The sequence below is a fragment of the Oryzias melastigma genome, linkage group LG5, assembly GCF_002922805.2.
Source record: "Oryzias melastigma strain HK-1 linkage group LG5, ASM292280v2, whole genome shotgun sequence".
Taxonomy (NCBI): Eukaryota; Metazoa; Chordata; class Actinopteri; order Beloniformes; family Adrianichthyidae; genus Oryzias; species Oryzias melastigma.
Window position 1 is genome coordinate 4,696,262 of NC_050516.1, and position 14,939 is coordinate 4,711,200.

The 14,939-nt window shown below is 38.0% G+C and overlaps 1 protein-coding gene and 1 long non-coding RNA gene across 2 annotated transcripts in view; one reads left to right on the top strand and one right to left on the bottom strand.

Annotated features, from left to right (window-relative positions):
- cntn3b (contactin 3b) overlaps positions 1–14,939 on the top strand; it is a 103,353-nt gene that overhangs the window by 57,131 nt on the left and 31,283 nt on the right. The window contains exons 7-13 of the mRNA XM_024269802.2: positions 1,310–1,513; positions 6,111–6,213; positions 6,285–6,469; positions 6,819–6,955; positions 9,177–9,306; positions 11,585–11,735; positions 14,431–14,558. Coding sequence (XP_024125570.1) covers positions 1,310–1,513; positions 6,111–6,213; positions 6,285–6,469; positions 6,819–6,955; positions 9,177–9,306; positions 11,585–11,735; positions 14,431–14,558 — 1,038 coding nt within the window. The remainder of the gene's footprint in view (positions 1–1,309; positions 1,514–6,110; positions 6,214–6,284; positions 6,470–6,818; positions 6,956–9,176; positions 9,307–11,584; positions 11,736–14,430; positions 14,559–14,939) is intronic.
- LOC118598740 lies at positions 6,924–11,705 on the bottom strand. Its single transcript, XR_004947835.1, has 3 exons — positions 11,567–11,705; positions 9,495–9,778; positions 6,924–7,058 (listed from the first exon to the last, which is right to left on the bottom strand). It is a non-coding gene; the product is annotated as an uncharacterized LOC118598740 (long non-coding RNA).

Sequence of the window (14,939 nt, forward strand, 5' to 3'; positions counted from 1 at the left end):
TTGTAAATTTAGAAGAAAAAAGACGTAACTGTTAAATTATGAGAATAAAGTTGTATATTTATTACATTAAATCTTGTGAATTTACAAGAATAAAGTCATAACTGTTAAATTATGAGAATAAAGTTGTATATTTACGACTTTAAATCTTGTAAATTAACGAGAAAAATAATCGTAACTGTTTAAATATCATGCACTAAATTGTGAAAATTTGTGTTTCTTTTAAGTTGTAAATTTATAGGGCTGAGAATTGACAATACATTTCGAGAATCAATTCGATTCACCAGCCCTGGATCAATTCGATTTTTTTCTCCTGATGCTTTCGATCCACTGAGTGAATTGGATTGGATTGAATTTAAATCAATTCAAAGTTTACAAATTTTCACACACTTGTTTAGAAATACATTATTAATCTATAGATCTTTTGAAGATTTTCATATTAATCTGATACAGTTCACATACTGTAAAATGTATTTGTGAAATTATATTGAGATTGTTAATAACATACAGTGTTACACGGATTCTCAAACGGAGAAGCTCCAACAATTGTTCTTCCTCTCCTGGAGAATTTGGCCACTAGGTAGTGATTGTGTTGTAGTATTACACCTTATTTCAGAAGGAGAATGAGCAAAAAAACAGTGATTTAGACCACAAATGATTACTTTCAAAATCTTTCCTTAAAAGAGTTTTGAAATTCATGCCTGTGAGTACATTCATTTAGTAATTGAGATTGACCGAACTTCAGCGTTAGCCATCCTATGCGAAATTCCAATATACGTTAGCATCATTCTCGCGGACTTTAGAATTATACGTTGCATTGATCTCTAATTTTATGGATTGATTGTTGATCTATTAAGCTTAGATCAAGTCAGGTCAAGTTATTGATTTTTTCAACCCAGTGCTATAAATGTATGACTTTAAATCTCATAAATGTACGAGAAAAAAATAATAAATTAACGAGAGAAAAGTACCAAAGTTGTCTGTTTATCAGAGCCAAGCTCAAAGATGAAAGACGAGGAGAATCTTGTGAAACTTTATTTCCAGATCGGTGTCAAAAACAAAGAAATTCTGTGCATGTTTGGTACCTGGAGGCCGAATAAGTCCTAGCTACCCGTGAATGCAACAGCTTTGAATGCAGACGCCCAAAACACGCATATATGCGCATTTACATAGACTTTTCATTGATCCTGGTCACCTGAGTCTGGAGGGCTGGAGGGCCAGATATTCTTCTACAGCGGCTTTGACTTTGACACATGTGCCTTATACTCTTATTAACCCTATTATCGTTGTCTTCTTCTCATCCCTCTCGCAGAGTTGACTTTTGCCTGGATCTTCAACCAGTATCCATACTTTGTCCAGCAAGACAGCCGAAGGTTCATCTCCCAGGAGACCGGGAGTCTGTATATCGCCAAAGTGGAGCCCTCAGATGTTGGGAACTACACTTGTGTGGTGAACAACACCATCACCAGGGAGAAGGCCCTCAGCTCTCCAACACCATTGGTCCTCAGGAACGACGGTGAGACTTTCCTTTGAGTTAACCCGTGCCAGACATGTTTCTTTTTGGAACAGCAGTTTTATTTCAATGTATGCCTGTATGATTCCATTACACCCCACAAAACATACATAAAGTAACCATTGTCACAAACAGGCAGACGGCTGGATCCAAGTGCAGCAGGTTTATTTGGCACAGACAGGACAACAGGCGTGAAGCACTGCTAAAAGTCCACAAAGCTAAATCAAGGTCATGCGAGAAGGGGTCAATCACGAGTATGGGAGAACAACCAGAGTGGTTAGGGTCCAGGCGAGGGTCAGGGCAGGCGGCAGGCAGAGCAGGGTTAGATGAAACAGAAGATCAGGTCAGGATGAGACCGATCAATGATGCAGGCAGAGTGGCACAAAAAAAAAGACTTTGAGACTAAATACTGCTGCGAGTGATTACTGATGGGAACCAGCTGCTGGGCTCCTGGAAGTGACAGCAGGGGCTGATGGGAAGTGTGGAGTGGAGAACCAGTAAGTTCTAGAACTCTGGAGATAATTCTCGCTAAAGACCAGAGGCAAGACACCAGGCCTCTTTGATTTTTGAGTCACGCTGAGGATGTAGCTTGTTGATTGTGGAGATTTTTTTTTTTAACTTAAAACTTTTTTTTTTTTAATTCAGGGGTCAAAAGAATTTCCAGCCAGCCACTTAATTTGTTTTTTTTATTTATTTATTTTTTTTATTATTTTTTTGTATGCGGTTTCAGCTTTGGTATTGGACTGCATTTCTACTAAAAATCCATCCTCTAAACCCCCTTAATACATTTTTGGGGTTAAAGGGTTGCTGGAGCCTATCCCAACTATTGCTAGGTGAAGGTGAGGTATAGGTTAGGATAGGTTTATATTCTAATTAAAGCCAGTTATTAAGCTGGGGATTGTGTCATTACAAGACTCCACCCCTTTCTTGAAATCACAGTTGAGATGTTTTGAATTAAGATCCGCTAACAGACACTTACATAGAGATGTAAAAATTAAAATAAAAAAACAATTGTATGCATTAACTTTTATCCATGGTGGAAACCAGAAGAGCCACTCGTACACTGTAAAAAGTGAAACATTGCATCAATTAACAAAGCTCTGTCATTTGTTACATTTAAAATATTACTTTTATCAAATTTTGAGTTGAATAAACCATAAACTTAAAATTTTAATTTGATGAAAACTAAAAATTTCAAATGTCACAAATTACAAAACTTTTGGCAATTGATCCAACATTTCAGTGTAATAAGAAATCACAGCTAAGACCATTGATTTTTTTGTGGTATCCTGACTGAAATAGTTGTCATAAAGTAAAACTTTTTTTTTTATTGTTATTTTTCTTTCCAAATGGGAAATGTAACCATTTTACACTGTCACCATAAAAATAACCCATGCCCTTTGAACTAACATACATTCTTAACTTAATTGATGTAATTCCCATGTAATTCCCAACAGAAGCTGCTATTATATACTGATTTTGTAAACACTTCACCATTGTAAAGCAAGAGAATCTGACCACATAGAAAAAATATGGCGCTCGAAAATCTGTAGCCGGAAGTCCCTCTTTCGTGCCAGAGCTGTCCACAAAAAAATCATAATTTGCGCCTGAAATCATTGGCTGGAACTCCTCGACCGGAACCCCCCAGTTTAGGTTTGTGACCCTTTTTCGCTTTGACATACCATAACTGCATTCCTAATCAACTGATGCACAGAAAATAAAACAGCATTTCGCTGCCTTTTTCTTCAGAGGTAAATAGGGTTAGTTAAAACAAATTTGAACACTAGGTAATATTGATTTGAAAGAAATAAAAGGATTAACGTTCTCCGTCCCATTTGAAGCTCATCTTGCACACTAGACTGATGTTTTATTTCCATGTATCCGTTTGCCATGACATCATATGATTTAGTATGAGAAGTTGGGCACATTCATAAGTAGTTTAATGATGTTATAATAAAAACAATGTAGATGTGTAGACACTGGCAACAAAATTTCACTTTAAGAAAAAGCCCAAGAAAGTTGTCAAATATTCACCAACCGAGGATCTAAAAAAAGAAGAAAATAGAGCATGGTTGTTGTAGACTCATCATTTTCACACAATGTTGAACTCAATTGTGGTTTTCCATCCACTTTCATTGGTGTTTTATGGAAATTTAGGTTCAACTCCAGCTGGCGTTGTGATTCCAAGTGTTTCCCTCAACAACTGCTGGCGTGGCGTACGAGTCCCTTTGGGCTGTAGGGGAAGGGCCATTCGATGCCGCTCGCGGCTTTAATTACAATCGCTGCTCGTATTGCACAGAGGCCCAACAAGATATCAATACATCAATGATCTTGCTTCTAGCTAGCATTGTCTACAGATGTCCAATAAACCATCTGTAAAAAGGCAATATTTGGGACCAACTAGTAATTGAATTCTATAAAGTCGCAGAACAAAAGCGGCTGATTGAATGGGGGTATTTAGTGCATTACACCATTTATGGTTCCATCTTTGGCCTCAGTCACAACTGCCCTTAGGTGTGGGTACAAGCAGTCGTTTACAGGGCGCACAAAATGAGAAGGTTCTAGATCGCTCGTTAAGGCTGTTCACATGTTCAGTGCTCACTCTAGAAAACAGTGTAGTTCGTGTTAGAAGCCTACACACACTCTGTGCGTTGCATTTGTCAACAAGGGACCAGTTCTTGCACCTTACTAACGACTAGAGTGTGGCATAAGGGTACCGTAGCGCAGCATAACCCAGAGCCTACATCGTAAGCCAAAGCTACTAATAATATACTACAAATACTTCATGATATACTAACTACACGTTCCATTTAGAACTGCAAGACACACCGGTACCCAAAAACTCACAGTAACATCCAGATGTATGCATATGAGTCTGGTGATACATATCCCAATACATGTGCCACGATACAATATGTATCGCGATACATGTGCTACAAAGCATATCCGGATATGATACAATATGTATCCCGATACACGTGCCACAATACAATGCGTATCACAATACATGTGCCCCTATGATACGTGTCCCAATACATGTGCCATGAAACAATACGTATCCGAGTGCCACGATACGTATCCCGATACGTGTCGCGATACGATACATATCCCAATGTTTTCTAGGACAGTACCAAACAATTTTTTTTTTTTTTTTTAAGATGAGGACTTAGAAAAATCTTTGTGTAAACATGAATACACCTTTCGGATAAATAAAATTGTAAAATACATTTTATTTAATGATCAGAACATCAAGCAACTGTATTTCAAATCTGCATTTTTTTATGGTACTAGTACCAACATTTCACTGATTTTTGGTTCAGTACTCATCCTAGTTCAGGGGTCTGCAACCTTTAACAATTACTGATCAAAATCTAGAAGTAGCCGCATAGTCTTACTTTAGCCTTTAGGAAATTTGGATTTGCATTTATGATGTTCTTTTTTTTAAATAATATATATGAATTAAGTTTATTTTTGGCACAAACAAAAGCAAAACTATAAAAAGAACCTAGCATCTCTCAAAATGTGATTTTTACTTTTTTTTTATGTGTGACTAAAGCCCAAATAACTTCTTTGTTCTTTTTCCCCTCTTTGTCCTCAGCAGTCTTACACTGCTGGGTTTTGTTACTTTAGTTTGGGGTTGGACCTTGGTAGTCTTAGTTTTTGGGCTTTGTTCATTTGTTTTCTTTAGGTAGTTGTGGTCTGGGGGAGCTGCTGACTCTGATGGTCAACATGGCTGAGTCAGCAGTCTCCATGACTTATCTTATGTTTGGCCAAGGAGCCACCATGGAGAGATAAAAGAGACCCATGTGGATCTGGATCCGCAGGTTCTGACCCCTGTCAGACCGGCTCATGAGTTCACAACACAAGTACTAGCACAAGTAGGTCTCCCGAGATCTTGTTGTTGTTTTTTTGGTGCGGTGTAGAACTGCTCAAAGAAACTTTGTGTGCTACGCTGCCAACTAGTGGTCGGAGGTTTAATTGGAAAAAAAATTGGTAAGATCCTGAACTTCATGTTTGCTTATAAATAATTAATTAAATTTCACCTTGGTAGCATTTTAAATCAGTACAAGTAATGACAAATGAATTATTGTGATCTTTCACTGAATTGATATTTACTTACACCCCTACTTGTTGAGTATTAAAGTAATAAACAGTTATCCCTTCTAACTAAGATTTGCACCATCGATAGAGAAAAACAGTCAGCTCGTCTGCTGGGGCTTTTAATCTGAAGGCACGCGCAGGATGTGAGATTAACTCCTGCTCCCGGCTGTGGGGATGGAACCGGGGATGGTAAAGGGCACGCTCCTAATTCTGAAAAGAAGTATATGGGCCGTCCGTGTGATGTGAATATAAATAACGTCATAAATGAAGGCACATTCGCAGATCGCTTAAGTGATAAATCTCCAGCGGCCTTCCTTTTCTCTGATGTGCGTCCTGAATCTTTTATGACTTACCTCTGATTCCCCCCTCTCTTTATGCGCCCGGGAGTGGTCAGTTTTTGCTTTGTGGGATTTTCCATGTTCGAGTTTCATTGTTTGCTCCTCATTCCAGACCCGCCAAACGTGTCATCTTCTATTTATTTATTTTTTTGTCTTTTTAGGTGTAATGGGCGAATATGAACCCAAAATAGAAGTTCATTTTCCAGATCCAGTTCCAGCTGCCAAAGAGTCGGTGGTGAAACTGGAATGCTTCGCTCTGGGAAAGTAAGAATTCCTTGAAAGTCATTTGAAATCGGAAGAATCAGTCCGGACAAACTTTTGTTCCTCTTTTCCAGCCCGGTGCCAGAAATAAGCTGGAGGAGGACCAGCGGCGTTCCTTTCCCCAGCAAGGTGAAAATGAAGAACTCAAACGCCGTCCTGGAAATACCCAATTTCCAGCAGGACGATTCAGGCACCTATGAATGCATGGCGGAGAATCGGCGAGGAAAAAATGCGGCGCGGGGTCGCATTTCATTCCACGGTGAGCCAACCTCTTTCAAATTGAATGACAATGAAAGCGGGAACGACTGTAACAGATATTCAGAACAGGAAACGGCCGCTTGAATCCCATTTGTTTGTTTACAACAGTCTGGATAAAAGCTATAAAACTTCCACAGCCAGCTCTCCACGAGGGCTGAATATAATTTTCAGAGGCTTAAAAAATGATTTCTGAAGCTCAAACTCAAACTTTATTATTACACGCCTGCTTTTTTTAAATACTTTTTTATTTTTACGCCTTTGTGATTCCTGATAAAACGTCTTTGCAAGTCCGAGGCTTTTATAATTAAAAACACAGTTTTAAATTGGTAATCCTTTATTGACTCTCCCAGCTAAACCTCACTGGATCCAGACCATGACGGACTCGGCTTTGTCCATAGAGGAAAACCTCTTCTGGGAGTGTAAAGCCAGCGGAAAGCCCAAACCGTCCTACAGCTGGCTGAAGAACGGGGAGCAAGTGACGGCCGAGGTTTGAGATGCTCTTAGATGTCTTGATGCCTCGTCACAAACCGAAGATTTGAATCTTGTGGAAACGTTGGGATCCCTGAATTTTCAACAGGGACTATGATGAACTGCAAATTCAAATGTTACAACATCAAAGTTACTCTCTTTTATTTCTTATGTCAAAACACAACAAAATAAATTAGTTTTAACCCCATTACACCTGAGGTGTTACATAACAGACGTTCTTTGACCATCTCTGAACCGCTGACTGTATATGACAACTGGACTGAGTAACCCCTCCCCTCTCTAGTTCCAAACAGGAAGTACGCACTGATCCCAAGAAGCCAAAATCTGAGAAATAAACCTCCATTACTCAGTCATTATATTTGTCAGAACAACCATTCTTGCTCTAATACCTTTTTTAAATTGTTCTTGCTAATTGATTTTTTTCCCAAGATATTTTTTTCTGTATTTCATGTTATTGAAATTATAAATTGAGCATTCAGCATTGAGCGCTGAATGTTCGAAGCTTTAGACCGACAGACTCTTCCGAACCCGATTTCAGTGGAAGGGGTGTGGTCTTCTAACAAGCTCACTCATGATTGAGTGGTTGCCATAGAAACCTTGACTCAAGAGCAACTTGGTCTAATCACTGCTTCCTAACTATCTCTGGTTCCAAAATGGCGACTGAATTGACCTCGTTGGAACTGAAAGTAAGACATTTTCTATGGGTGACACAACACTCGTTTGATCCAGTTCTCTTATATAGTCAATGCTCTGAATTCATAGGTTGTTCAATTGCATTGGACGTGTTTAATTATACAAATGGCGCTGACCTGCCATTAGCATAGTTTTCATTCAAAATTTAACAATAATATTTCAAAATGTTATAAGCTTTGAAGTTTTTAGCTTATTGGCATACCCTTTTGAATAATTCCCAGAATTGTGTAAATAGTTTTCACAATGTTTTTAACTAAATATTTTCTTTGCTTGTTTTTTTTTTTAATTTAATTTTTAAAATTTTAAAATTTCAATATTTCTATACACTTTAGATCTTTTATTATGAGACAAACACAGTATGTTCTCAATGTCTGGGATTTTTGTTGTTTAAAAAAAGGCTAAATACATTAATAATTTAGGATATGTTTCAACAATTTAAGCATTATTCTGGAATCATTGTTTAATACATTGTAAAATAAGTCAAATTAAATAAATAAAAGAACATAGATTGTACTGTAATTAAATGAGCTTCTAGGGATGAAAATCTTATCCATTCTAAACATAAATGTGTTTCATTACATCAGTTACATAAAAGTGATAAGGGCAAACATTGGTTGCTAAGGACAATTGCAAGATAAACTTTAGCATAAAGGCAGCACAATTGGTGCAACATTTCTTCAGCTAGGGACATGACAAAAAGTCTATTGTTTCTATACTTTATCACCGTCTTAAAAACCAAAACGTAACTCTTACTGTGTTTATACCAAACACAATTGGCGTGTAAAATTTCCGTTCGTTTCCTCTTGTTGGACGCATGTCAAATTAGCTCTTGTTATTGTCTTGATGCAAATAGGAGCGCACACACATCATGGGCCAAAGCTGAGCTCCTGGTTGGTTGACGCCATGCTACGTCTTCACCAAAGTTTAGATTATTTGCATTTTGAAAACACTGCGCCTGAAATGTGTTGCCGGGCCAAACACGCTGCAGAACATCTGGTTGAACATCGACTTAACATTAAAACTGGATCCTCCTGTGCGTACAGATTGCATTCTGTGTGAACGTAACTTAAAAATGAAACATTGTTTACCGTCACAGCTCCACGTCTTCAAAGATTTTGGCCCTAAGTGCTTCAGTCTGTGCAGGTTTACAACAAAAAACGTAATCAAGTAGTGCAATTAAAGAAGCAATGTTGCCACCTCCACCTCCAGCCTTTGATTGTTTCACTTACTATTTAAAAATCATCATCAAAGCCTCTAGTTTCTCTTTTTCTTGATTCTGAGTGACTTCAGGAAATAAAAGCTTCTAATAACTTTATTCCACATCTCTGATACTCGTTTACACGTTTACAGCAGTTTCCCTCATCTGTTCTGAGATGATTACGCGGTGACACGCGGCTCTCTAGGAATTCTCTGTCCTCTCCCCCGCCCCCCGTCATTGCAGCGGCAGTAATTGCCGCCGTGCCTTTGGACTTCACGGGGTTCGGTGGTGCGACAGATATGCAGATTTGTTTCTCTGTGCTCCGCAGGGCCGCGTGCAAATCGAGAATGGGGCCCTCTCCATCACCGCGCTGAACCTGTCGGATTCCGGGATGTATCAGTGTGTGGCCGAAAACAAACACGGCACTATTTATTACAGCGCCCAGCTAATGGTGTTGGGTAAGATCGCCTCCCTGCTTCCACGCTGCCTCTATCTGTGTGTTCTCAGATGAAAAAACAACAACCTGCATGCACTTTTCGCAGAAATCAGCCTCCAAACAGCGCTGATGCAAACATGACGTCTGCCAGCATAAAAAGAAAAACACATATATATATATATATATATCAGATGGAGTGTCTCGTCTTACTTTTAGTTGTTTGGAGTATTGATTTGGATTCTACAAACTCTGCCTCGTGGCATTGTTCTTGCTTTCTCGTGTAGACCAGGTATTGATTTTTTTGCAGAGCTTTGATGACTTCCATCTGACTGGCTCCACCAGAAATTCAATTCTCTCTTGATACATACGATGACACTTGAGGGTCCTAATGATGGCTAACTTGAATGCCATGATGTGTGCGGACCCCGGCTGCCTGTGTGTGGGTGTGAACACGGGGGATGGAAGGGAAGACGGGTAGTGAGGCTACGGTGGCCCTGAAGGGAAAAATTAACAAATTATTCAAAGCAAAAACATTTTACAGATCAGTAGAATTATTAAATCAGTAAAAAAGAGGAACAATGATTAAGAAACATTTCATTTTAGAAATTAATATGGAATTAAAAAAAAAAAAAAGTAATTTCAAGAAATTAAAAAAAATGCAACAAAATAACACACCAGAAAAGTTAGGTATTATGCAACATCACTACTTGGACGATGACATATGCTCATGTTTTAACTGGAAGTTATTTGGCATGGCCATATCTTTTGACAGATGAAATTTGATCACTCCAATCCTCTTTTGATCCATGTTAAATTCCCAGTGGTCTTTTAACTAATATTATGCCATTTTTGGCCAAAACCAAAAACTTGTGTTGTTTTCAAGGACATAGTTTCTACAGAGCGGCAGTAGTTTATCATAAATCCACCTCTGATGTGTAGAGTGAGCCCGCCCCCACTTCCCTTCCCCCCATCTGTTCACATGCTTCAATGCTAGCTCACACCCCCAACCAGACATTAGCAGTGAAACAAAAATAGAGAGCAATTTTAGAGCTATCCAGTCGTACAGTTTTGAGACAGATACCAGATACCACATAATACCTTTTCCAGTTTCTTATTTTGTTTTATTTTGTAAAATTTCCTTTTGATTTCTGAAAAATATTTTTGCTTTATACTCTTTTTTTTTTTTTTTATACTTTTTATTTGGGCTGCACGGTGGCGCAGTGGTTAGCACTCTTGCCTCACAGCGAGAAGGCCCCGGTTCGACTCCCGGCTGGGACCTTTCTGTGTGGAGTTTGCATGTTCTCCCCGTGCATGCGTGGGTTTTCACCGGGGACTCCGGCTTCCTCCCACCGTCCAAAAACATGCTTCATAGGTTAATTGGTGACTCTAAATTGCCCATAGGTGTGGATGTGTGAGTGAATGGGTGTGTGATTGAGGCCCTGAGACAGACTGGCGACCTGTCCAGGGTGTACCCTGCCTTCGCCCTTCAGTAGCCGGGTTAGGCTCCGGCACCCCCGCGACCCCGGGAGGGACACAGCGGTCAGGAAAATGGATGGATGGATACTTTTTATTCAATGTAATGCTTTTTTCTGGAATTTTGTTTTGATTTCTAAAATGTACTGTATTTTCTGCACTACAAGGTGCTCCTATAGTAGCTCTTAAAATCGAGGGCGGCTTTTACATGGATTAATTCAGGTTGTGTTTACTGATGTCAAAACAATTTTCAGAGGTAAACAGCATTCTGTCAAAATCTCAGTATTTTTTTTTTTTCTTTTTGGATGATTATTGTGAATACGCAGCTAGCATGTCAATGTCGGACTGTTTCTTAAAGAAAAATTGTACATATTGCTAGTGAGTGTATTCATAGTAAAGCTTGTTTAAGTGGTATCGCTGTTTTATTTAAATGTTGCTAAGAATGTTGGGAGTTGCAGGTATTATCAATGCCCTAACATGGTTAACACTTTATATGTGGCTAACATATAGCATGCTAAAAAATGGAGGCTGACTTATCTCTGACTCTTTTCTCTCACATGAGGTGCCTCATATATGACATTTGTTAAAAAATACACCAATCATCGATGGTAATCGTGTGTGACCTGTGTGGAAAACATGTTTTTTTTTTAAATAATTTGTTCTGCTTTTTTATCTGCACTTGTGATCTTTGATATATTTTAGCGTTGAGTGATTTGTTGTTGTGACCTGCTCCTCAGGGCCACCCTACTCGGGTCTTGACGGGGGTGCTGTGCAAAAGCTCAGTTTTTTTGGCGCTTCATTCTCCTCACCTCTCTCCTCCCTCACAGCTTCTGCGCCGCACTTCACTAAAACGCCGCTAAAGACGCTGCTAAAAGCCCGCTCGGGCAGCGAGGTCACTCTGGAATGCAAGCCCGAGGCTTCTCCCCCAGCAATTAGCCTGTGGAAGAAAGGGAACGAGATTCTACAGAGAAGCGAAAGGTGGGATGTAAATGCATATTTCATTCACACTCACTATAGCGCAGACTCTCTCCTATGGCATGAAAGGAATAAGGCTAACGAGAAGGAGCAAACTACGCCCACCATAAAAAGAAAAAAAATAAAATAAGTTCAAACCGCTGCTCAGAGACCACATTCACCTGAATCACAAGGATTAAAGGTAAAGCTGGAGGAAAGATTGAAATGGAAGCTTTTGCGCTTGTAATTACCCCTGACATGTTTAAATAGGAGATGTAAAAGAGTGAAAGATGCAATCACTCAGACTGGAGCGCGCAGAAATCTAAAGACTTGAAATTTTTTCTCCATTGAAATGATCGAGACGTGCTGAAGTAGGCTCTAATTGTTCATTAAACCATATTGTACCAGTTTTCTCTGGAGGTTTTCTCCAAACACTTTCAAGCTGTAGGACATTAAAGGTCTCTTGTTATTTTTGAAAATAATATCTGTTAGTTTCCCTTTTTTTTTATTAGAAAAGTCAAAATTTAAGAACTTTGACCAAAATATTTTCTTTAAATTTAGCCCATAAAAAGACTGGAGATGTTTCAAACCAATGGCCTGTTCAGAAATCAGAACCAATCAAGTATTTTCAAACCTTCAACAGTGGATTTTGCCTCCCGACAAGGAATATTTATGTACGATATTTATTTCCTTCACATTACCAAATTTTCCACACTAAAGACACACATAAAAGCCTTATTTTTATGTTTTTAATGATAATCTTACAGGTTTTTTTACTCATTTCAAAGTTGGGACTTACAAGTATTGTGAATATGTCAACATAGCTAATATGTAGCGTTGTCGGACTGCGTGTGTTTTTATTTTCTTGTGTTACTATCAAGGTTGAGAGTTAGCATAGTCCCATTAACTTTTGTTTTAGCAGTAACAATCTGTCTTTTGTCATGTGTCAAAAACAAGGTTGGGAGTTAGCATAACCACAGTAACCTTTGTTTTAGTGGCATCAATCTGTTTTTTTCATGTGTTAGCATGTAGCATGTAGCGGTGTTGCAATGTGTTTGTTTTTTTACTCATTACTAACAAGGTTGGGATCTAGTGTGATCACAGTAACTTTTGTTTTAGTGGTATCAATCCGTTTTATTTTTTTTCACGTGTCAGAAACAAGGTTTGGAGTTACAGGTATCATAACTCCAAATAACTCTGGCTAGCTAGCATGTAGCAGTGTCAGAATATGTGTAGCTAGTATGAGCTAGTCACGAATACATCATATCTATTCTACAACAATTAGAAGAAAGACATTTTTAAGCTTTAATAATTTTTAACTGAGATATGAATCAAATATGACCAAACTGATATTAATCAAATATGACCAAACTGTTCCATGGTTCTGAAGATACTAAAACTACCATCACAAAACTTTATCGTGTGACTAATTATCACCTATTTTTACGAGTTATGCAGTTGTTTCGGGATTGTTCAAGCTACTTCACAGAAGTGCAATGTTAGGTGCTACATGACAAAATAAGATAGATAAAATAAACATTGAAGACAACATGGATTTGTTCATGTTGCTTTTTTTTATTTCTTAATATTTTTACAAAAGTATTGGATTGGGACTTGGTATCATACATATTCTCAAAATCAAATAACCCAGAATCAGCCAAAAAAAAAAATGATTGAGACACTTAGAATGGATTTTTCCTCTTTAATTTTTGGTTGCTCCCACTTAGAAGTCACTACAGCCAATCAGAGTTTTGTATTTACAGAGACATTTGTGGCACATTTTAGGCTCTAAGGAGCTGGATTCGTGACTTGATGGTGGCCTAAGTCAACATAGACTTGAAAACAGCTCAGATGAAGGCTTCTTAGTGTCCTGCAGGCACAGCGTTAAAATAAAAGTGCTGCTTCTTATCATAAATACAGAAGGAAGTGAGTAAAGCTGTGATGGAAAGCTCCAGATAACTGGCAGAATTCCCAAAGGGAATGACATTTAAGGCAGTCCCGCTCTGTGTGAAGCCCATTTAGTCTTTACAAGCAGAAGATTCACGCAGATGTTTATGTGTTTTCTAGGCAACGGAGCGTTGCAGTTTAAAGAAATTCATCATCCCACTCAGGATGTGGGGTTTGAGACTGAATTGCATTTGAAGTGAAACTTTTTTGGAAAATTAATTTGATCAAAAACACACATTGTAATTATGGAAGATTCCAAATGTTGCAATATTGGGAAATTCTAGCTTTTGTTTTTAAATATGTGAATTTGTTCTTTTAAAATCGAATTCTGGGCTCTGTGTGTGCAACTTTTTACAAATCTAAGGGTCATTTTGTACAGGTTACGACATTTTTTAAGCTCATTTTATGGGATAATGCAAGAAAAGTTAATTTAGTCCCAAAATATGATCAAACCTCCAGTTTTTTCCTTGAATAATTAATTCCTTAGTCTGTGAACATGCAGCTGTTTTTTAAATTGCATGGTTTGTTAGCTGATATTTGTTATATTTAGTGTCATATCTCTCAGAAAAAACACCAAACTAAACTTTATTCTATTTGTAGATGTTTTTGGGTAGGACTTTTTTGTTTTCTTTGTTATGAACATTACGTAATTTTTATTTTTATTTTTGAGGAAAATAAGTCATAAGTTCACAGCAAATGAAAAAGAAAATCTTATTTTATCATATTTGTACAATAATATTCTGCCTATTCTGACTTGTTTGATTTTCCACAGGATATCTTTGTTTTCAAATGGAACACTGAAAATTGCCAATGTCACCAAACGGGATGCAGCCAGCTACACGTGCGTGGCTAAAAACCAGTTTGGATCAGCGAGCACATCTGGAAGACTCATTATCACAGGTAGGAGCCACCTTCTACCCACAATGCATTACAATATCCAGAAAAATCTTTTTTCTTGGTCAGCTCATCTAAAACATGTAGATCCTAGAACAGATCCTAAGCTCAAACATCATGTCAGCCTTTTTAGTAAAAGTCCAGTTTTTTATCAAAAGTATCTGCCTCCAAAAGGGGAATATTCCATAGCAACAATAAAGTTTTTCTCATGTCCTGAACTAACAATTACTAACAGTAAGTTTTGTGTCTTTACAGCAAAGTAAAATGTCCAATTTTCCTTAGCAACTATTGTTAATGCTTCATATCATTAACTTTTTGACACTGCATGATCCATAAATATGTTTTTTGGTTTGAAAGTACATTTAGTCTAAAATACTGAGTTGATTG